This window comes from Chiloscyllium plagiosum, chromosome 6, assembly GCF_004010195.1.
Source record: "Chiloscyllium plagiosum isolate BGI_BamShark_2017 chromosome 6, ASM401019v2, whole genome shotgun sequence".
In the NCBI taxonomy this organism is placed as follows: Eukaryota; Metazoa; Chordata; class Chondrichthyes; order Orectolobiformes; family Hemiscylliidae; genus Chiloscyllium; species Chiloscyllium plagiosum.
In genome coordinates this window covers 77,863,148-77,887,525 of record NC_057715.1, presented here as the reverse complement: position 1 = coordinate 77,887,525, position 24,378 = coordinate 77,863,148, and the positions used below count along the sequence as shown (strand labels likewise).

General features: G+C 39.1%; 1 protein-coding gene across 2 annotated transcripts in view; it reads left to right on the top strand.

The window, feature by feature from the left end:
• Positions 1-24,378, top strand: part of micu2 (mitochondrial calcium uptake 2) — a 452,381-nt gene that overhangs the window by 321,999 nt on the left and 106,004 nt on the right. The window contains exons 4-5 of one of the 2 annotated variants that reach the window (XM_043691937.1): positions 11,487-11,518; positions 16,688-16,763. The exons of the other annotated variant lie outside the window; for it this stretch is intronic. Coding sequence (XP_043547872.1) covers positions 11,487-11,518; positions 16,688-16,763 — 108 coding nt within the window. The remainder of the gene's footprint in view (positions 1-11,486; positions 11,519-16,687; positions 16,764-24,378) is intronic. 2 annotated transcript variants of the gene reach the window in all.

Below are 24,378 nucleotides of genomic sequence, written 5' to 3'. Positions count from 1 at the left end.
TGGCAACCATACCTTCCGCGCCTTCAATAGTAAATTATTGAGGTCCCAGCATAACTGGCGCATCACACCAACCTGATAAAGATCCATTCATGCCTACTCTTTGCTTCCTGTTAACCAGCCAATCGACTATTGATGCCATTGTGCTAACCCCTATGCCTTGAGCACTTATTTTCTGCAATAACCTTTTATGTGGCACCTTATCAAATGCCTTTTGGAAAGCTAAGTACAGTACATCCACAGGATCCCCTTTATCTACATCATGTGGTAACTCCTCAAAGAACTCGATTAGAATGTGTTCATAAAATCATGTTGACTCTGCCTGATTAACTTAAACTAATCCAAATGCCTTCTTATGATTTCTTTCATTAAGGTTTCTGATGTTTTACCTATGACAGCTATTGACCTAACTGTAGTTATCTGCTTTCTGTCTCCCTCCCTTCTTGAATAAAGGAGCTATATTTACTATCTTGTGATCTAATGGGATTAACCCTGAATCAAGCATATTTCATAAAATTAAAACAGTGCATCAACTATCTCACTAGGAACTTCATATAAGACTTGAAGATGAAGGCTACCACTTGCCAGCCTGCAGCTCTAACAATTTATTCAGTACCAGTTCTTTGGTGACAGTGATTTTCCTGAGTTCCTCCCTCCCTTCTGTTACCTGACCAATCACTGTTTTTGGTGTTACATGTGTCCTCTGTAGTGAAGACTGATGCAAAATACCTGTGTAATTAATCTACCGTTTCCTTATTTTCCATTATTAATTTTCCAATCTCACTTGATATTGGACCAATGTCCAGTTTTTTAACACTTTTATACTTGAAATATTTATCAACATTCCTACTATCTGTTTCTTTATTTCTGGCGAGCTTTCTCTTGTTCCCCAATTTCCCCACCGTCTTAGCTCTCCTATCATTCTTTGCTGTTTTTAATGTTCAGTCTAATCTTCGTACCTGCCACTTGTCTTTCACAATTGTACTTAGTTTTCTTTTAACTGCTCCCCCTTGGCTATTTTTGCCCATCTGAGTTATCAAGGCTATATGTAGATTAAAATCTCCCATGTTTATTGCCATGCCTTTCTAACACACTCTTATTCTTTATCTGTTTATGCAATGATTACTGTTAGGGGCCTATACACTACTCCCACTTCCTTTATCATGTTTAAGTTCCAGCCCAAATGTTTCAAGTTCGTACTTTCCCAAACTTAGGTTATTGCTGTTTATTGAGCAAGACCATCATTAACTAACAGAACCACTCCTCTGCCTTTTTATAGTTTTCAATTATTCCTAAATGTTCTGCACCCTTTTTGGTTCAGATCCCAATCCATGTCATCATGCAGTCATATCTCTATAATGGTTACAGGATTATATTTATTCATTTCTATTCGTATTGTCAGTTCATATGCATTATTTTGGATGGTGCATGCATTAGGATGCAGAGCCTTCACTTTTACACTTTTACTCTGTTCGTAACTTAGTGTTATCTTAGGATGACTCTAAGATTTGTACCCTCTATCACTTTCTATTATGGTCTATTTATTATTTCCTGTACAGAAACATATCCCAGTACAGATACGAGTGCCTGTGGAACCAAATTCTCCCACACCAGTCTTAGAGTTGCGCATTCATCTTTCTAATCTAATTTTTCCAAAGGCTGATTTGCACATAACTCAATAATGGTGTACGGATCATGACTTTTGCGATTCTGTTTCTTAGTTCTGCGCATCATATAGACAGAACATTGTATGGTTTATGTCACTGGTACCTGTATGAACCAGATTATTGGATCCACCCTTCACACTGCAAGTTCCTCTTTGGCCTCAAGCAGATGTCCTGAACCCTAACATTGGGCAGGCAACACAGATGTCAGAACTTTGCTGCAGAGAGTAATGTCGATCCCATCCACTGTACTGTTCCTTAGATTCCTCCTTTAGTCACCCATCCTGAATGACAACTGTACCATGGTGCCATGGTAATTTATTTCATCACTGTGCAGCCCTCACTCTTAAAAGTTCCACGGAAACCTCAAACCTGTTGCACAAGCTGAGACTCCTGTGTTCTTTTCTTCTGAGTCCCCTTACTTGTTTCACTCACAGTCGCACTCTCCTATCAGTGAGCACAGATCAAATCAGGCAACCTAACCCTAACAAAAATGAATGCTTCCTAGTTCAAAGAATCCCAGTAAATGTGCCCTTCCCAATGCATCACAGTTCAGCTTCCGGATCTCAAACTCCGAGGGAAAGCTGCTTGCATTTCAAACACCTGTTGTAGACATATTTTCTCTTGACCAAACTGACATCCAGGAACTCCCACTTGCTGTATCTATCACAGATTTTGTGTCCTGGTATCCTTAATGTTTTGTGAGGAACTACTTAATTATTTTATTCAACTTTATATTTAGTTATTTTTCTATTTAATTGTATTAACTTTATCACAAGTTCTTAATGTTCAACCATTGGATCAAAATAGACCTTAGTCACTTACCAAATGCTCATCTGCTAACTAGCTTTTCTCCTGTCGCAAAGTAAGAATCAATCACTAAAGCTGAAAATGTTCAAGAAAAGCAAAAGCAAAGGAACACTTCTCTACCTTAATCTGCTTAACTCTCTTAATCACTTTGGGGGTTAAGTCACACTCAGTTGCTATTTTGCAACAAATTGGCCAGTTTTCTGTTCTCAGACAGAAGGTCTGCTTTACTCATTTAAGGAAGATCTAGTTTCAGTGGGTTTTTAATTAACCTGCTGTTTCACTGAAAGCCTTGTTAAAATCCTGCTTCTGGTTGACAATTACAGAATTTAAACTAGATTTCGGTATAATGCCAACTAAACTAAATTAGATTTATAAAATAAACATTTAAACATCCTTATCCTTACACACATTTGGTCCTACAAGCTGTTTTTGCAGCTATATACTTTTTAATATTGAAAATTTCTTCCATTGCAAGTACAAATAGTTCTCCTATAACACCATAGTTGTGCTCCAACGAAACCTTGCTTAATAGAGAATCCAGTATTAGAAATAATGGAGTCTATGGGAAAAGTGGGGTTGGAGGCAGACCAGCAAAAAATATCACTCACAATCACTCAAAAAACACCCATAAGTCTGACGCAAAGTATAACACAGCCTGAATGAAGATTAAAATCATATTTTAATCAGGGGCAGCACGGTTGCTCAGTGGTTAGCACTCTGTCTCTCAGTGCCAGAGACCCGAATTCGATTCCAGCCTGGGGCAACTGCCTGTGTGGAGTTTGCACATTCTCCCCGTGTTTGCGCGAGTTTCCTCCCATGGTCCAAAGATGTGCAGGTTAGATGAATTGTCCATGCTAAATTGTCCACAGTGTTTAGGGATGTATAGGTTAGGTGCATTAGTCAGGAGAAGTGTAGGGTAATGGGTCTATGTGGGATACTCTTTGGAGGGGTGGTGTGGACCTGTTGGGCCGAAGGGCCTGTTTCCACACTGTAGGAATTCTAATTCTAGTATTTATTAACGAAACAAAAGTAAATTTAGCACACTAAATTTACAAAATGTAAGAAAACTTCTATCTGTGCGGTACTTCTCACAGAAAGCTGCTCTGTTGGCAACTGACATTGTCACATGTGCAGAACGGCATGAAGACCAGCAGTGACGTCACGTGCAGAACGAAGCAGAGACTTTGGTGCGGACACCGGCGCATGCACAGAACGAACCACGCAAACTGATCCCCACTGGAATTGTGCTATTGCCAATGGAAAATACATTCCCTAATTCTTCAGCAATCTTATAGCCAAATCATGCTGCCGAAAGGCACGTTATCCCAGAATTAGCTGTAGCCCAGTTGTGCTAAGATTGCCCATATCTAATATTGGTGCATTAAGGGAGAAGCTCAGTAAGCACCTGAGGAAGAAAGATAAAGAGCATTACGTTGAAGGATGTGAGGAAGCTCACGTTTCTAACCTCTGTCATGGATCTGTTGGTTGTAATGGCCTGTTTCTATTCTATCAGTGTCATTGTAGTACGGTTGTCTTAAAGGAAGAGTGATCACAAGATGATAGAATTTTATATTGAGCTTCAAAGTGGTTCACTTAAGTCCAAATTAGGTACTTAAATTTAAATAAAGTAAAATGTAATTGTTATGAGTGCTGAATGTGTGAAGGTAAATTAGAAAACTGTATTAGATGATATGTTAGTAGTTGAAAAAATTAAGAATTAATAGTAATTTGCAGCCAATATTCGTTCTTTAAGGCATGATAACCTCGGGAAAGGTGGTCTATCCATAGACATGAGGTCTTAAAGATGGTATTAAGTCAAAGGAAGAGGTTTGTAATGTTGTCAAAAAGAGTAGTAAGCCTGAGGACTGGGAAGAATTTCAATTCAACAAAAGAAATTGACAGGGAAAAAGAAGAGAATATGAGAGTAGCCTAGTTAGGGACATTGTAAATGTTTCTATGGGCATATGATGAGGTAGAGATTAATGGAAGTAAATTAAGGACAACACTGCAGTGTTCGAGAGTGTAGGCAACTCAGAATGGTCAATAATAGAATCTTTATGGTTCAGCCTAAGAAAAAGAAGGTGAATTGCATTGCTGTTTGTAGACCACTGACTTGTAGGAAGGATGTAGAAGAACACATTGGTAAGAAAAATTATAAAAGGTGCCAAAGCTTTATCTAGTTATAATGGAAACCTTAGACTACTGCTATCTAAATCTATATTCAGATAATTAAAGAGCAAAGAGGGACAAGAGTTAGGGCGCATTCAAGTGTATTTTCTATAGTAAATATGTTTTCTGTACAGCAAGACTAGAGGGGACTGCTAGACCTAGTTCTTGGGAAAGAGGTGAGCCAAGTGGATGTAGTAGGGGATCATTTATGGTATAGCAATTGGATTATAAGGTTTAGATTAGTTAGGGAACAGTAAAGGAACAATCCAGGGTAAAACTGATTAACTGGAGGGATGCCAAATTCAATGGGGTAAGAATGAATTTGATCCAGGTAAATTGGAATCAAAGCTCAGCAGGTAACATTTAACTTAATAATGGGTTATCTTTAAAGAAGAGAATGTTTGGATACAGTCATGATATATTCTCAAAAAAAGGAAAAGTTTGAGAAAAACAAATTCAAAGCACCTTGAATAATATATGGTGTAGAATTCAGGTGAAGAAGAAAAAGTAGATAATACAACTGAGATCGAAGCTGAGTATAGAAGATTCAGATGGGCATTTAAAAGGCAAATAAGTAGCAAAGAGAAACTATGAAAAGAGACTGAAAACACAATAAAAGCGAATTCAAAACTTTTCTCCAAGGATATAGTAAAAAGATGGTAAAAGAAGCAGTGAGGCTGAATAAGGATCAATAGGAGATCTTTGCTTAGAAATAGGGGACATGGATAAGGTGTTAAATGAATAATATACATTGATCTTTACCAACAAAGAAGATATTGTGCAGATTATGGTGAAAGAGGAGATAATTCACATATTTGAAGGTTTTATTTTGATAAAAAGGATGTAATATATAAGCTATCAGTGCTAAAATTTGATATGACACCAGGACCAGATGAAATATGTCCAGAAATCCTGAGCACTGTAAGAGTGGAAATTCCAAAGGCACCAACCCTGATTTTTCAATCTTCCTTCGACCTGGGTGCCAGAGAATTGTAGATTTTATACCCAGTTCAAAATAGGGTCTATAGATAAGCCAAACAACAACATACCAGTTTGTTTAACATTAGTGGAGGGGAAACTTCAAGTGAGGAGCAATCTAAGCTTTGTAAAGTATAAACTTTATTGAAAAAAAACTATAGAAAATGCATTTTTATTTGCATGATTGGATACGACACCAGGTTATAGTCCGACAGGTTTATTTGAAGTCACAACATTTTTGAGGGCTGCCTCTTCATCAGATGAAGTGAAGAAAAGCACACAGGCACAGAAGTTATAGGCAGAGAGATCAAAAAGTCATACAATGGTGTGAATGGAGTGTCGAATAATAAGAATCTGCAGGTGATCAAAAGTGTCAGATGGTGTGAGTAAAGTGTCAACAGCTCAATAGTAAGTGAAGGGGATGATCTAATTAAATGAGGCAAAGAGATAAGTACAAAAACTTAGAATAAGATGGTACTGAAGACAAACCAAACAGCCGGAATAACATGACAGGGAAAAGAGTCTTATGCTGAGGGTCTAACCAAAAAAGATGTTACAAATATAGTACCATATGGTGGTTTTACATGTAGCGCAACATGAACCCAAGATCACAGTTAAAGCCATCTTCATGGTTACAGAACTTGGCTATCAGTTTTTGCTCGGTGATTCTGAGTTGTGCATCTTGAAGGCTCCCTTGGAGGACCCTTAACTGAAAATCTGAGCTGAATGTCCTTGACTGCTGAAGTGCTGATTGGGAGAGAACATTCCTGTCTGGAGATAGTTGCACAGTGCCCATGCCATAGCGTTTGCATGGTCTCATGAATATACCATGCCTTGGGGCATCCTTGCCTGCAGCATATGAGGTGGACAACTTTGGCTGACTCACATGAGCATCTGCTGTGTACATGGTGGGTGGTGTCCCCACGAGTGATGGGAGTATCCACATCAGTGATCTGACATGTCTTGCAGGGGTTGTTATGGCAAGATTATGTGGTATTTTGATCGCTGTTGTCCTGAAGGTTAGTTAGCTTGCTGCGAGCGAAGGTCTGTTTAAGGTTTGGTGGTTGTTTGAAGGCGAAATGTGGGGTCGTAAGGATGATCTTGGTGAGATGTTCATCATCATTGATGACATGTTGAAGGCTGAGAAGAACATGGCACCATTTCTCCGCTCCGGAGAAATGCTGGATGTCAAAGGCTACTGTATCAGTTGTGGCCTATGTCTGTCTTTAAAGGAGGTTGTTCCAGTTTTCACTATGGCACGTCGGAATTGGTGATCAATGAGTTGAGGGCATCTTTCAGCATTTTTAGGTGTCTGAGCTGATCCTGTGTATATGCAGAGTTTTTCTGTACGAGATGGCTTCTTTAATATGTTTAGGGTGGAAGCTAGAGAAGTGCAGTGTCATGAGGTTATCCATGGACTTGCAGTAGAGTGAAATACTGAGGTGTCCATCCTTAATGGAGATGTGTTTGTCCAGGAATGAGACTAATTCTGAACAGTAGTCTGATAAGTCTGATGGCGGGATGAAACTTATTGATATCACTATGTAGTTGTTTCAGTGATTCCTCGCCATGAGTCCGAAGGAAGAAATGTTGTCAATGTATCTGGTGTACAGCTTTGGTTGGAGGTCCTGTGCAGCAAAGAAGTCCTACTTGAACTTGTGCATAAAAATGTTGGTGTATTGGGGTGCAAGTTTGGTCCCCATGGCTGTTCTGTGTGTCTCAATGAAGAGCTAGTTGTCAAAGGTAAAGACATTGTGGTCGGGGATAAAGCACATGAGTTATAGGAATGCACCTGGAAATTGGCAGTTGCTGGTTTTAAGTAATGAGGCTGTGCAGCGATGCTGTTATCATGGGGGATGCTGGTGTACAGTGCCAAAATGTCTGTTGTGATGAGGAATGTTCCTGGTTTGACTGGTCCAAGGCTGCTGAGATTTTGTTAGAAATGTATAGTGTCGCAACAAAAGCTGCGGGTTCCTTGTTCAATAGGTTTCACGATGCCCTCAACATTGCCAGAGAGGTTCTCACACAATGTCCCATTGCCTGATACAATGGGACGTCCAGGTGTGTTGCCTTTGTGTATCTTCGGATCTTCACAGCCTTCAACATGCCAACGATGACAACAGCTACCTTACCAAGATCATCCCTATGCCCCAACTTCTCACCTTCAAACAACTGCCAAACCTTAAACAGACCATTGTTTGCAGCAAACTACCCAGCCTTGAGGACAACCTCGACCACAACACCACACAACCCTGCCACAGCAACCTCTGCATGACATTTCACATCATTGACATGAACACTGGAATCACACATGGGAACACCACCTACCATGTACACAACAGATACTCATGGGACTCAGCCAATGTTGTCTACTACATACGCTGCAGACAAGGATACCCCAAGGCATGGTATATTGGTGAGACCATGCAGACGCTATGGCAATGAATGAATAGACATTGGTCAACAATTACCAGACAGGAATGCTCCCTCCCAGTTGGGGAACACTTAAGTGGTCAAGGACATTCAGCCTCTGATTTTCAGGAATACACAACAATGCAGAATCGCCAAACAGAAACTGAGAGCCAAGTTCCATTCCCATGAGGATGGCCTCAACTGTGATTTTGGGTTCATGTCACACTACATGAAACCCCACCATTCTATTCTGTATTTGTAAAATATTCCTTACTGTCTTGTTTTAACACCAATATCTTGGTAAATTGTTGTGACATGTCTACCTTAATTAGTTTGTGTAGTTTTGGATTACTTGTTACTTTGGCCCTCGGCTTGTGACTCTTGTACCTTTCATGTTATTCCAAACATTTGGTTTGTCTTCAGCACCATTTCATTTTTAATTTTGTATCTATCTCTTTGCCTCATTTAATTGGATCATGGGTCATCCCCTTCACTTACTATTGAGCTGTTGACACTTTACTCACACCATCTGACACTTTTGATCACCTGCAGAGACTTAGTTTGCAGCACTCCACTCACACCATTTATGTGATCTTTTGATATCTCTGCCTATAAATTCTGTGACTGTTTTTCTTCACTTCACCTGATGAAGGGGGCACTACTCCAAAAGCTTGTGATTTCAAACAAATCTGTTGGACTATAACCTGGTGTCATGTGACTTCTGACCTTTTTATTTGCAGACAATTATTGTGTTTAATATATCCTCATTGCTCTGGTAAGGGCCATTGCCACTTGTTACAAGTGAAAGTGAGTCACAACTCATGGCATGTCACAACTCATGGCATGTTACAGATTTGAATCTCCTGTTTTACTAAAGTCAAGCTTTAGGAATATCAACATAGTTTGTTGTTATGAACAGTGCTGGCAGCAATTCTTTCATGGTTAAATTGTGCTGACAGTCACATTTAGCATGCCAGTGACAGCACATTGCTCCATTAATAAGAGGAGCAAATTTATTCTTTGCCTTGAAATACTTTAAGGAATGTTAATTATTTTAATGGATTTTCATGGAAGCAGTTCAAAAATGAAAAATGATTTATTTACTGGTGGGAAGCAGAACTTTACTGATTGTTAACCATTGTAAAGGAGAATGGAAAACATTCTGTCTAAATCATTTGGATATATTTCAGCAGGACAAGTAATTGATTTGATAAATAGGAGCTAAAGCAGGTTTTATTTATTTTAAGCACAAAGGAAACCTTGACAAAGGCTTGACTGCAAGAGGTTAGTAAGTCATCATCTATATTCAATACAACAATTGTCATCTGTGTTCAGTACAATAAAGAGCAGATGTTGGAGCATGGTTTCTGATTTTAAAATTGAGCCACTTGTAATCATAATGATTGATTTCACCTTCAGATATATCTGCAGTCATCAGTGGTATACATATTCACAGGTTTTGTGGCCATCAATTGGATTTTATAGCTGCAACTCAGGCTGGCAGCTCCCCAAAGCATATGTTAAATATGTGGCAATCCATACAATATGGAAGCAGGCCATTCAGCCAATCAAGTTCACACTGACCCTCCGAAGAACATCCCACCCAGTATCCAATCCTATTCCAGTAACCCTGCATTTTCCGTGGCTAATCCACCTAGCCTGCACATCCCTGAACACGATGGGCAGTTTAGCGTGGCCAATCCCCCTAACCTGCACATCTTTGGACTGTGGAAGGAAACTTAAGCACCCTGAGGAAACCCACGCAGACAAGGAGAATGTGCAAATTCCACATGGACGGTCACCCCTGGCTGGAATTGAATGCATGTCCCTAGCATGTGAGGCAGCAGTGCTAACCAGTGAGCCACCGTGTAGCCCTCATAACATCATTACACCAGTGTCCAGCACTACTGAAGGCAAGCAGACACAAAAATCAGTCACTTTTTAAGGAGCTAATCAACAAGCTATTGTTAATCTTAGTTGTTAAGAACTTTTGTTGCTAATTCCATTTCCTAAGTGTTAAATTGGAAAAAGAATAGAAGTGTTTTTTATGAGGAGGTATCACAAGTAAAAGGAAAGGTTTGCCAACAGACCATGGCTAAATATAGCAATAGAATCTGCTGGTGAAGGTGATAGCATTTAGACGCATTTTGATTTCACTGCTTTAAGCCAGCCATGTGAAGTGAAGGGAGATTGAGATAACAAGGAACTTCAAATTGGTGGCTGTGACTGATTTCCTAATCCCACCTGAAAACTCAGTCTCTGCTTGTAAATAGGCATAGAGTGCCCCTTCATTAACTAATTAGCAACCTTCCTTTTGGAGGCAGTTTAGGTAGCAGTGGCAGATGTGAGCAGGTCACCCACTTTCCATTCCAACTCCCTTACCCTGCTGAAAACCATTACATCCAGCTCCATACCTGAAGTGATGAAATGTAGATTTGTGAGTTTATATCATTATGTTGGACCATTCAAATACAATTGATCCATTTTTAATATATTGAACAAGATTATTTCAGAAATAAACCTGTTGAACAGGTTACCAAGTCAGTGTGGGAAAGTTTAGTGTTTATGTATTTTACCTTTTTCATTTGGGTGTACTTGGTTTAATAATTCGGCAGAAATATCTGGATTGCTTATGTGATTACTGGCAAGCTATTGTTTACTGTTGGAATGATGACCCTGCAGGCAAAATTAAGAAACCGGTTGATCATAATCATTGTGGTTTTGTGAATAATAGGTTTATTTTCAACTTGCATTGTATAATTCAATTGTTCTTTCTGGACACTCCTCTTCCCTACATTCTTGCAGTGTGGAAATAAAGAAACATTAAGACACAAAATCTGGCTTATCCTGTCCAACTGTAGAACTCCTTAGCCCTTTCAAATTTTTCACTAACCCACAATCTTCAGAATTTAAAACCAAAATCTACCATCAGCTCTTCCTATTGCACTTCTCTTTGCAGCCCCTGGTAAATCTGTGCATTATGGTTTGTGATTTTTCAGCTTAATTTCTCTACAATAGTTCTTATTTGATGGAATGTGTTCTAGAACATTACGACTAGATGTCTCAAAATGCTTTATAGCCAATGAAGCACTTTTCTTTGAAGAGTACCACTGTGGTTATGTAAGAATTGTGCTGGTAATATGCACTTAGCATATTCTCGCAAGGGGAGGACTTGTGATGGTGTTACTTTGAAGGCCACAACACTACTGCAGAATTTTCAGCTTTTCTATGCTGTCACCTTAGATGGGCCCCTATTAGAATGGGTACCTGAAATCTGAAATGTATTTAATGGTTTTACTCTGTTTTGTAAGCAGGAATAATTCAACTCCTGAGGTAGTTGATGATAGTGCACACTTGTTACAGGGTGTCATTTTTGCAGACTGGCCATGACTTTGCAACTTATTCTCTTTAGGCTACGTTTACATTGAGTAAAATCTTATATTGTTTCATTGACAGGTAAAATGAATATAAAGAAATTAACAAAGCAGGTAAGTCATGCATACAAATGACAATTCAAATTTTAATAAATGCAATTGCGCATAAAATAATAAGCTGTGAAGGTTCCCTTCAGCAAATTCTTCAAATTTAAGAGATTTTTACTGTGACTTGTATTTATTGTTTGGCCAAGTATTTGAATTATTTCTTATTTAGTGGGAATTGGGTGCCACTTGAATGGCCAGCATTTATTGCCAATCCATTTTGCCCTTAACTGAGTAGCTTGAGAACGAATTTCAGATTGGTAATTCAAGTCAGCATCTGCAGACCTCACTTTCTCCTCCTAATTCAAGTCAACCACATTGCTGTGATCGTGGAATCACAAACAGAGCAGACTGTAACTCACTGTGTAAAGATGGCAGATTTCATTCCGTAAAAGATATTCATGAGCTAGGAATTGAATGTAATTGAGCTCAAAATTGAAATTGGCAAATCATTAAACCATTTTCCATGCTGGTGTGTTTTTAAAAATGTGACTTCGTTGTAAAATTTGTATAGTAAATGTACACATGATTCAATGTTTTAAGTAGTCTACAAAACATATCTTGAGGTGCCTGCAATGGCTCAATAGGTTGTATTCTTCCTTCTGAATCAACAGGTTGTAGATTAAGTTTATTTTTAACCTGGAAGCTTCCAATGGCCCCACAATTGATCTGGGTTTAGATTGAAAGGGTAGCACCAATTGCCAATGCATTGGTATTCTCAGTACTGTCTTTGATCATATCAGCTGATGCACTGCTGGTCTGGGACCAAATTAATACATGAGTGCTTTCCATCCTGCAGATGACAAAACCAAAAATCATTCTAGTATAGTTATAAGTATAGCAATAAGTAATTTTCACTGCGTTCACTGGAAAAGTTCCCATCAGATTTGAAAATAATGAATGTATTCCTGTATTCAAGGAAAAAGTCTAAATGAAGTTGCTGTCCAATTAACCTCAAATCTGTCACATGGAATTCTTTGAATCTGTTGTATTGGCCCGTAGAAAATCTTAATCAGGTGGAGTAAACTTGGCTTTGTGAAAGAAACACCATGTTTGACTAATTTATTTGGGTTTGCTGAAGTAACCAAAAAATAACTAAAAATGAACTTGGATGTCCACATGACATACGATAAGCAAAGATCACGATGTAAAATAAGAGTTACATTGCAGGGAGTAACTATTAGCATCAGTAGCTAAGAGGGAACAGGTTCTGGACAAATGAGTCATTATGGGTTAGAAAGCTGTAATAAGTGTCACAAGGATTAGTGTTGTGGCCTATTTGCAATCTATATCAATGACTTGGATGAAGGGACAAAAAGTATGTTTGCTAAATTTATTTTTAATATAGAGCTAAGTAGCAGAGTAAGTTATGAAGAGAGCCTAAGGAGTTAGGTTAGGTAAGTGGGTAAGCAAGGAGATTGGAGAAACACAGATGACCTTTAATATGGGAATATGTAAACTATCCACATTGGCAGGAAGAATAGAAAAGCAGTAAACTATTTAAATGGAGAATGATTGCAAAATGATGTCATACAGAGAAATCATGATTCATGAATCACAAAACATTAGTACGCAGTCACAGCAAGTGATTAGGATGACAAATGTAATGTTATTTCATGAAAGGGGAATGGAATATAAAAATAGCAACATGTTGCTACAGTTTATTTTCTAAATTTGTTCATGAAAAGTGGTCATCGCAGGCTGGGCTGGCTTTTTTAGTCTGTCTCTAATTGTCCTGGAAAAGGTGTGCTGCCTTCTTGAAATATCTTGGTTTTTAGAGTTTGGGAGCACCCACAGTGCTGTCAGGAATGGAACTCTAGGATAGTGACAGCATTGTATTTCTAAGTCAGGATGGTGTGTGATATGGAGAGGAGTATGTGGGTGCTGTTATTCAAATGTACTTGCTGTCTCTTGCCCTTGTCCTAAATGGTAGAAATCACCATTTTGGAGGGTCCTGTCAAAGGAACCTGGATGAGTTACTGCAGTGCATGTCTTTCCAGGTATCGATAAGTTTAAGTGACTTGCAAAGGAAGCCAACTATTCCAATCTGTTTAAATTTGTAATATTTCCTTCCATTGAAATGAAAAGGGTTAATGGATGTCTTTTACAAGCACAGTTACCATAGAGAAACACTATTGAGCTCATATTGGTGAAGAAGTAATGAACTTATCATCCACATTGAATGTATTTCCTAATCTTACAATAGTTATTGTTGTAAATATGCAAGTTAATTCATTGACTTATCCCTTGTAGGAGATGGACAAGTGGATTCTGGCACCTGAGTCTTCTTTGATAATATAATGTGACACAAAACATAGAATATAGTGGGCTAGAGTTTCCATATTTGGAGCTCACAATACCACTGGTTAGTTTACAAAACAAGACTCAATTAAATAATTAGCATAATCATCAAAGTAAAGTCTTCTATGAATAAGCGCGTGCACAGTGCAGCCATAATTGTTTATTTTTTCAATTAAGAAGTACTTGTTGATAAATTTAAGAATGTTAGTTTGGTGTAAATGTATTAATACAAATGAAAATATATCACAAAAATAGCGTTTGGAGTAATGTGTCCAGTCCTTCACTCAGTTTAAATTACAGGATTTTAAAAAAGAATTATGCTGAACTGGTCTACACTCTGGTCCACACTTACTTCAAAAAACCCAATTATTTTTGATGTGAAAAGTTTTTAAAACAGACCATTCAGTGCACCTACAATGTCAATACAAACGTTTTCTGCAAAAGCTCTCACTTTCAACTTATCTACGTGGCCACTTTGTGGATGACGCTTGATTTGGTTGAACTGATCTTGAACTAGCATAAGAGGTTTCATGTGAATAGCTTTGGGAGTAACTTGCATTTAAAATTCTCAATAATTAGCATTGATTCAGCCAATTCCAGAAAATTACACTGATTTCTCTTGGGTTGTTTTGCAAAGCTGCTGGGAGATTAAGGACAAATTTGCTCATCTCCAGTTCTTCTGAGAAGGCTGGCAAACATGTGACCCAATCAACATCAACTGTCAACTGACACCCGTGAACTGCCTTACACATGAACCCACCACCGCCCATACACTGCTCCACTCCCTTCATTTTATGAGAAATGCGTGGAGTTCAGAGTATTTCTTACCCAATTGTTTTTATTCTCCAACAATTAAATGTAAAAATATTCCAAGTGCAGTTTGCCAGATAATAAGTATTTGACCCACTCCCAACAGGATTTTCTGCTAACATTTTGAGTCCAGTAACTCTTCTTCAGAACTGCTGCAGAATGGTCATTGGACTCAAAATGTTAACTTTGTTTTGTCTCCATAGATGCTGCCAGATCTGCTGAGTATTTCCAATTTCTGTCTTTTTGTGTGTGTTTCAGATCTCCAGCATCCACAGTTCCTTGTTTTATTTTGGAATTTCTGTTTGTTTCTTTGACCGTTTTTGGTCTTGTGAGTCCAAGCACCCCCACCCCCATGCCGGAAATACAGGCCCAGTTTGCATCTTGTATAACCCCCTCTTCCAGACCTTGCTAGTTAGAGACTGCCCTATGGCTGTAGCCTGAACGCTCCTATTCCAGGAAAACCAGCAGGAAACCGATGGAAAACATAAAAAGTGACTGAAAACCCAAACAGCAGTAAATGTGAATCAGTGGAAACCATAGTATAAGACAACAGTACAGACTGGAATTGCTGCCTATGTCACGACAACAACTAGTAGTCATATTAAGTTTTTAATATAATCGAAAGTGCACAGGCACTTTGTAAGAACATTATTTTAAGCAAGATTGGACATCAGTCTACATAACGCACTATTCTGGCAGATGGCTACAGCTTGATCACCACAAAATTCCTAGCCTATGTTTGCAGCACCAGTTTTATATGGCAGGTTCAATTCAGTTTCTGGTCAAAATAACCTCTAGGTCATTGATAGTGGGGAATTCTATGATGGTAATGCCATTACACATCAAAGGGCAATATTTGTCTCTCTTCTCAAAGGTGGCTGTTACTTTCCACTTATCAGTCAAGCCTGGATGTTATCCTGCTCCTGCAGCATATGGACATGGACTACTTCAATATCTGAAGAGTCACAAACGGAATAAAATTTCTTCAATCATCGGCAAATATTCCCATTTGTGACCTGATGATGTAAGAAGTTCATAAATGAAACAGCGGAGGATGGTGGATCCTAAGCACTCCCCTGAGGAATTCCTGCAGTGAAACCTTGGAGCTGAAATGATTAACATCCAACAACTACAACCATCTTCTCCAAACAGAATACATTGGGCAACTGCCAAGTGGTATTCAACATGGAGAAGTAGTCATTCTTCAGTTGAGGGATGATGGGATATGTGGCAATCAATAGAAGGGTTGCCTTGCGCATGTTTGACCTGATGCCATGAGACTTATTGAAGTTCAGAGTCAATGTTAAAGGCTTTTCATTTACTCATGTACTTCTTTACTTGCGTACACATGACAATAAAGGATATTCTAATTCTAGTTCTATGCTGCCTCCTCTGGTGAGTCTGCCCTGCTGGTGATGTTTGAGACATTGTCTGAGTCTAACTATGTCAGGTTTTTAACTTGACAAATCTGAGAGACAGCTCTCCCAAGTTTGTCACAGCTGCCAGACGTTGGTAAAGGGATATTTTGCAGGAATGTACAGATAATTGTCATTTCTGGTGCCTAGATGGATGATAACTCTTTCAGTTTCTTGCCTTTCCTAAGACTTCATAGTAGTTTGATATAACTGAGTGGCTTGCTCAGAGGGCAACTAAGACTCATGCATATTGTTGAGAGTCTGGAGTTACATATAGGACAGAGTTTCCTCTTAGTGAACCAGATGGGTTTTTATAACAATTGACAGTAGTTGTGCTAAGTTGGCTTTAAATTCCAGATGTTATTGAACTCAAATTCCCCATCTGCCATAGCGAGATTTGAACCCATGTCCCCAGAACATTAACATAGTGTTGCAGATTATAGTTGTTACACTATCACAATGTCAATGCCTCCCCAGTTAAATGAGAAAAATTCAAAAAGCCTGTACTTTTCTAATTGATGAATTGCTTGAATAGCTATTGGCACATTTCATCATAAAAATGAACTTGTAAGCATTTAGGGAACAATAATAATTATGCATAAAATTCTTATTAAAATTATCCTCACCTGAAATATCTTTCTTTTGCCTGTAGGATATTGATACATTAGTGGCACAAGTAACTACTGTGAAACAAAATACTAATCTTTTCAGAGACCTTGGAGATAACGGTATGTTTAAATGTTTTTAAAATGCTTTTCTGTTAACAATTCACACAGAATTCTGAGCTCATAGACTTATCATAAAACCATGTAAATTGTTTTCACTGATTGCTCCGAATATATGTTTAAAATGTGATTGTGCTTACATTGACTGTGTTTGTTTCTTGAGCATTTACTGTAGATGTTGGTATATAAGTGGACCTTTGAAGTCTCAAAAGAAATCTCTCCAAAAATGGAGGTCTACTTATCATCCGAGCATAAAACAGGGATCCCGTAGAGTTGGTGGTCACCTTCTTTGTCATTCATCGCCTGGACTCTTTTTGTATGGAATGTCTTAAAGTCGCACACATCTTCGCTGTACAGTCTATATCATTGCTTGCTCCTTTGGGCTCAGTTTTAAGGCATCATTAAGCAAAGCATCCATATATGGAATGAAAAATTGAGGCTGATTAGTAATGTGAGTATAGCGTATCAAGGCTGGAGATGGGGCGGGAGAGGGTAGAAGTTGAGTGGTCAACTTCTATGACAAATTTACCCAGGCATTTTACTTTTGGGCTAACAAAGTGGGGTCATCTTACAGGCCAGGTTGGCTTACACACCACTTATCTGCTCAAGGTCAGACATTCCAGTATATATACACATTAAATTCACATTTATATTGACAAGTCAAAGATACCCAGGTCAAACTAAGCATCTTCAGTGCACACATATATAGTAGAATGTAACTGAAATCAAATAGTTTCTCCCAAAGGGCAGAACCTCAGGTTAAAGCTTTCAATTATAATGTAATATACCTCGTCAGCAATTCTGAATTGATTTTATTTAAAGAGCCTTTCATTGTTTACTATCCTTTTTTGATGTTTGTTGTACTAAGCTAATGTGATCACATCATTAACTCGAACAGCCTTAATATAAAGGATCCCCGAGGTAAGAGTGATCATGAGATCATATAATGTGAAATTCTATGAGAAATGTTATTCTGGAACTTAGGTAAAAGCATATAACAGAATTGAAGACAGAGGTGACTGAAGCAGTTGGAGAAAGTAGGTTAACAAGTAAACAATGACAAACATTTAAGGAGATGGCTCATAACCCCTTGATAATGTATTCCACTGAAAAGGAAAACTGTACAAGTAGAAAGCAACATCCATGTGCCCCCTAAGAAGTATATGGTGGAATCAAAGGAAGAACAGGAGAAAAGCAAATGGACGTGGGGATAGTGTTCTGACAGTGTGAGGCAAGAACCTTCAAAAGCTGATTGGGGGCAGATGTTCGCAGGTAAGGGGACAGCTGGAAAATGAGAAGCCTTTAGAAATGAGATAACGAGAGTCCAGAGAACAGTGTTAGGATGAAAGGAAAGGCCGGTAGGTGTAGGGAATGCGAGATGACTAAGGAGCTGGAAAATGAGAAGCCTTTAGAAATGAGATAACGAGAGTCCAGAGAACAGTATACTCCTATTAGGATGAAAGGAAAGGCCGGTAGGTGTAGGGAATGCGAGATGACTAAGGAAATGGAGGGTTTTTTTAAAAAAAAGAAGGAAGCGGATGTCAGATATAGACAGGATATATCAAGTGAATCCTTTTAAAAAGATAAAGGCAGTAGGAGTATACATAAGAGGAAAATCAGGAGGGCAAAAAGGGGACATGAGACAGTTTTGGCAAATAGAATTAAGGAGAATCCAAAGGGTTTTTACAAATACGTTAAGGACAAAAGGGTAACTAGGCAGAGAATAGGGCCCCTCAAAGATCAGCAAGGTGGCCCTTGTGTGGAGCCTGAGGAGATGGGGAGATACTAAACGACTATTTTGCATCAGTGTTTACTGTGGAAAAGGACATTGAAGATATAGAATGTAGGGAAATAGAAGATGACATCTTGAAAATGTCCATATTACAGAGAAGGAAGTGCTGGATGTCTTGAAACGCGTAAAATTGAATAAATCCTCAGGACCTGATCAGAACTCTGTGGGAAGCTAGGGAAGTGATTGCTGGGACTCTTGCTGAGATACTTGTTATCATCGATAGTCACAGGTGAGGTGCCAAAAGACTGGAGGTTGGCTAACGTGGTATCACTATTTAAGAAGGGTGGTAAGGACAAGCCAGGGAACTATAGACCAGTGAGCCTGATGTCGGTGGTGGGCAAGTTGTTGGAGAGAATCCTGAGAGACAGGATGTACCTGTATTTGGAAAGACAAGGACTGATTAAGGATCGTCAAAAGGCTTTGTGCGTGGGGAATCATGTCTCACAAACTTGATTGAGTTTTTTGAAGAAGTAACAAAGAGGATTGATGAAGACAGAGGGGTAGACATGATCTCTATGGACTTCAGAAAGGCATTTGACAAGGTTCCCCATGGGAGACTGGTTAGCAAGGTTAGATCTCATGGAATACAGGGAGAACTAGCCATTTGGATAAAGAATTGGCTCAAAGGTAGAAGACAGAGTGGTGGTGGGTGTTCTTTTTCAGACTGGAGGCCTGTGACCAGTAGAGTGTCACAAGGATCGGTGCTGGGTCCACTACTTTTCATCATTTATATAAATAATTTGGATGTGAGCATAAGAGGTGTAGTTAGTACATTTGCAGATGACAATGAAGAAGGTTCCCTCAAATTACAATGGGATCTTGATTAGATGGGCTGAAGAGTGGCAGATGGAGTTTAAGTTAGATAAATGCGAGGTGCTGCATTTTGGGAAAGCAAATCTTTGCAGGACTTATACACTTAATGGTAAGGTCCCAGGGAGTGTTGCTGAACACAAACCTTGGAGTGCAGGTTCATAGCTCCTTAAAAGTAGAGATGCTGATAGGATAGAAAGGATAGGATAGTGAAGAAGGCATTTGTTAAGCTTTCGTTTATTGGTCAGAGTATTGAATACAGGAGTTGGGAGGTCATGTTGCTGTACAGGACATTGGTTTGGCCACTTTTGGAATATTGCGTGCAATTCTTGTCTCCTTCCTGTCAGACGGATGTTTTTAAACTTGAAAGGGTTCAGAAAAGATTTACAAGGATGTTGCCAGGGTTGGAGGATTTGAGCTATAGGGAGAGGTTGAATAGGCTGGGACTGTTTTCCCTGGAGTGTCGGAGGCTGAGGGGTGACCTTATTGAGGTTTGTAAAATCATGAGGGGCATGGATAGGAGAAATAGACAAAGTCTTCTACCTGGGGTGGAGGAATCCAGAACACAAGGACATAGGTTTAGGGTGAGAGAGAAAAGATCTAAAAGAGACCTAAGGGGCACTGTTTTCCTGCAGAGGGTGGTACGTGTATGGAATGAGCTGCCAGAGGAAGTGGTGGCGTCTAGTACAATTGCGACGTTTAAAAGGCATCTGGATGGGTATATGAATAGAAAGGGTTTGGAGGGATATGGGCCGGATGCTGGCTGGTGGGACTAGATTGGGTTGGAGTGTCTGGTCAGCATGGACGATGAGACCGAACGGTCTGTTTCCATGCTGTACGTCTTTATGACTCTTCTATTAAAAAGAGATGGGATCAGTATAGCAGTGAAAGTGGATCTTCAGTCGGACGGACAAGTTGTAGAACATGTTTGACTAGATCTAAGAAACAGCAAGGAGCAACAAACATTAAATTGTTTATAGGCCACTGCACAATGTAAATATATATATCAGCTATTTTGTGGTGCTTGTATCAAGGGTATTGCTGACTTCAATCTACATGTGAATTGGGTAATTCTAATGAATGATATTGCTATGGAGGACAGATACCTGTAATGTACACACAGTGGTCTTCACATCAGTGTATTAAGGACCTAACTGCAGAACAGGCTATTTTAGATATGAGATTATGTAATAAGTAGGGGCTAATAAATAATCCTGTTGCAAAACAACATTTAGGGAAGGGATCATAACATAAGGAATGGTCCATTAAGTTTGCAAACTTAACTCAGCAAAGCAAAACCAAGAAACTGAGAAAAGAAGAATAAAATGTGAAAGCAAGCAAGAAAATAAAAAAAAACTTCTATCGGTATGTGGAAAGGAAATGATTAGCAAAGATGAAAGTCCATTGCAAGCATTGGGGGGGGAACCATTTTTTTAATCATTTGAGGGATGTGAGCTTCACTGGCTGGTCAATCATTTATTGCCCATCCCTAGTTTCTTGACCAGCTACAGTCCATTTGGAGTAGGAAGAGCAAAAGCGCTATCAGGGAAGGAAGGACTTTGATCCAGTGTCACTGAAGGAACGACGATATATTTCAAGACATGATAGTAGATGGCTTAGTGGCAGTGGAGGTGGTGGTGTTCCTATGTGTCTGCTGTCTTTGTCCTTCTAGATGGTAGTAGTCATGAATTAACTGCTACAGATTCCTAGCTTCTGACCTGCTCTTGTAACCACAATATTTACATAGCTGGTTCAGTACAGTCTCTGTTCAAATGTAACCATCAGGGTGTTGATAGTGAAACGTTCAGTGATGGAAATACCATTGAATTTCAAGAGGCAGTGGTTATATTCTGTTGTTGGGAATGGCCATTGCTTGGCACTGGTATGGCACGAATGTTATTTGCCATTTATCAGCCCAAACCTAGATACTATCCAGGTCTTACTGTGTTTTGACTGTTTCGGAGCAAGTCAGACACTGAGAATCTAGCTGCGAGTAACTCATTTCCAAGCTCCCCAAACCCGCCTACTATCTACCATCTAAAAGAACAAGAGGAGCAGATGCATGGCAACACCATCAGCTGCAAAATATCCTCTAAGTGTCACACCAACCTGACTTAGAAATATATAACCATTTTCCCAGAGTCAAAATCCTGGTCTCCTCACCTAAGTGGCATTGTGGGTGTACCAACGCCAAAGGGATTGCAGCAGCTCAAAAAAGCAGCTCACAACCACCCTCTCATGGACAGTTGGGGATGGACGGTAAATGTTGGCCCGGCTAGTGCTGCTCATATCTCATGAGAAAATAAAAATAGGAATTTTTTTTTTAGAGATTAGGCAGAACCTCCTAAGCCCTTGTACAACATGGGCATTAGTGAGAAAGTTTGGAAAATACATGAGATCAGCAGTAATGCGCCTCATGGCATTGAGAGCAAGAACTCTAATGCTGATTTCCCAAAACCCAGGTTTTGAACAGAGAAGAGAATTTCACTGGTGAGTGGTGAGAAGCCAGTTTGCAGCAGGGTGGTATACTCGGCCAAACCATCTTTGGGTGCTTAACCTTACCTCCATCATAAAGAAGTGGGTATGCTTGCTGATGATTGCATAATATTCAGCACCTTTCATGACTCCTCAGATACTGCAGCAGTCTATGTTCAAATGCAATAATATCCAAGCTTGGGGAGACAAGTGGCAAGTAAAATTTGCACCACACAAATGCCAGGCAATGACCACCTCCAATAAGAGATACTCTAACCACTGCCCCCTGAATCCCCAACTATCAACATTTTGTGGGTTACTATTGACCAGAAACTCAACTGGACTTGCCGTATAAATACAGTGGCTATAAAAGCAGGAATATTGTGGCAAGTAATTCATCTCCTGATTCCACAAAGCCTGTTCACCATCTACAAGGCACAAGTCAGGAGTGTGCCTGGATGAGTGCAGCTTCAGTACCATTCAAGAAGCTTAACAATATCCAGGATAAAGCAGCCTGCTTGATGGCATCACATTGAAAAGAATCCACTCCCTCCACCACTGATGGTGAGTAACTATAGTGTGCTCTATCTACAAGATGTACCACAGAAGTTTGCCAAAGATCCTTAGACAGCAGCTTCCAAACCTACAACCTCTTCCATCTAGGCAGCAGATACATGGGAAAACCACCATCTGTAAGTTTCCTTCCAAGCCACTCACCATCCTGACTTAAAGTCATAGAGATGTCAAATGGCTAGTTATTGATAATAACCAAGAAGAAAACACAGTTTGATCACTTTGTAGTAGATGTATAGTTACAGATTAAGGAACAATGCTCTTATTGTTTTCATGGTGTTTGTTAGTGAGGTGGGACAACATGATAGTAAGATTATTCTTTGACAGTTACTGGTTGGCTGTATTTTAACATAACCATTTTTGGTGTGTGGCAGTGAATCCAAGATTGGAATACAGAAAAGGGTAGCCACTTTCCACACAGATGGAAACAGATCCTTTGCCATGCCAACCAGATAGCCTAAATAAATCTAGTCCCATTTGCCAGCATTTGGCCCATTTCCTTCTAAACCATTGCTATTTATATACCCAGTCAGATGCCTTTTAAATGTTGTATTTGTACCAGCTTCCTCCACTTCCTCTGGCAGCTCATTCCGTACACTGCTAGCTAGATGTGAAAAGGTGCATCATAACTCCAGATCAAATCCTACCACATCTTTCTGTCTTGTGTGGAAAGTGGCTACCCTTTTCTGTATTCCAATCTTGGAATCACTGCCACACAACCAAAAATGGTTATGTTAAAATACAGCCAACCAGTAACTGTCAAAGAATAATCTTACTATCATGTTGTCCCACCTCACTAACAAACACCATGAAAACAATAAGAGCATTGTTCCTTAATCTGTAACTATACATCTACTACAAAGTGATCAAACTGCGTTTTCTTCTTGGTTATTATCAATAACTAGCCATTTGACAACTCAACATCTTACATTTTTCTGCTTTCAGCATTCTTACTCAGTTGTAAAGAAAAATCTGTTGTACAGCCAACAGAAAGTAGACAAATCAAAATTCGGCAAACTCACAAGAGAGACAAAGTGTTAGAATATCAGTGGGTCAATCAGCATTGATGAAGAGAACAACCAATTTATGGAACAAATGATGAAGGATCTACACCTAGAACATTCACTTCTCTGTTTCCTCTTTTTACAGTTGTTAATTGATCTGCAGATCTTTCAAGCACTTTCTGCTTCTGTTACAGTGTGTATTGCTTCAAATTCTATCAACTACCACATGATCCCTCCCTTCAATGAGTGTTTAGAATGCACTGAACATCGAAGGGATAATCATAATTTACACTTCCGTGATCGTTTACCCTAACTTTAAAAACATAATACAGTAGAAGTTTGCTCACAAAACAGGCCTGAACACTCCCCACCCCGTTCTCCCTGCCCTGGTGAACCATGAGTGATATAAACACCATTTGGAGTTCATGCTAAATGTACTCAAATGCAGGCTGTTTCACGAACCTGCAAAAATTAATTAAACTAGATCCTTTGGGTGCAAAGACCCAAGAGGTACTTGCCATATTTTGAATGAATTAAATATAAATTTATTGGGGAAATGACCACTTTACCCCCATCTAACCAGAAAGTACTCTTACTTATTTTTCAAAAGTCAGTTTCAGTAACTAAAATTCAAGTTACACACAAGTGATGTATTGATACTGATTTAAAATGCTTATTATTGTAATAAACTCTATTTTAGCCTTTTTAATTGAACTTTATCAAGTCACCACTCTTAAGTGTCAGAATATTCTTTAAACTCTTTAGCAATTATGTTCAAAAGTGCTGCCTAATTATGTTTTTACTGGCAAATGTTGCGTTTGAATAGAAACTCAAGAGTTTTAGAAGCTCTTTTCAAAAACCCAGCCCTTATGTATCTAAATTGTATTATGTTTTCTGAAACTTCAGGCTCTTCCAAAATACATAAACATCTATTTGGTAGTCTTTTTTGACTCACCACAAAGTT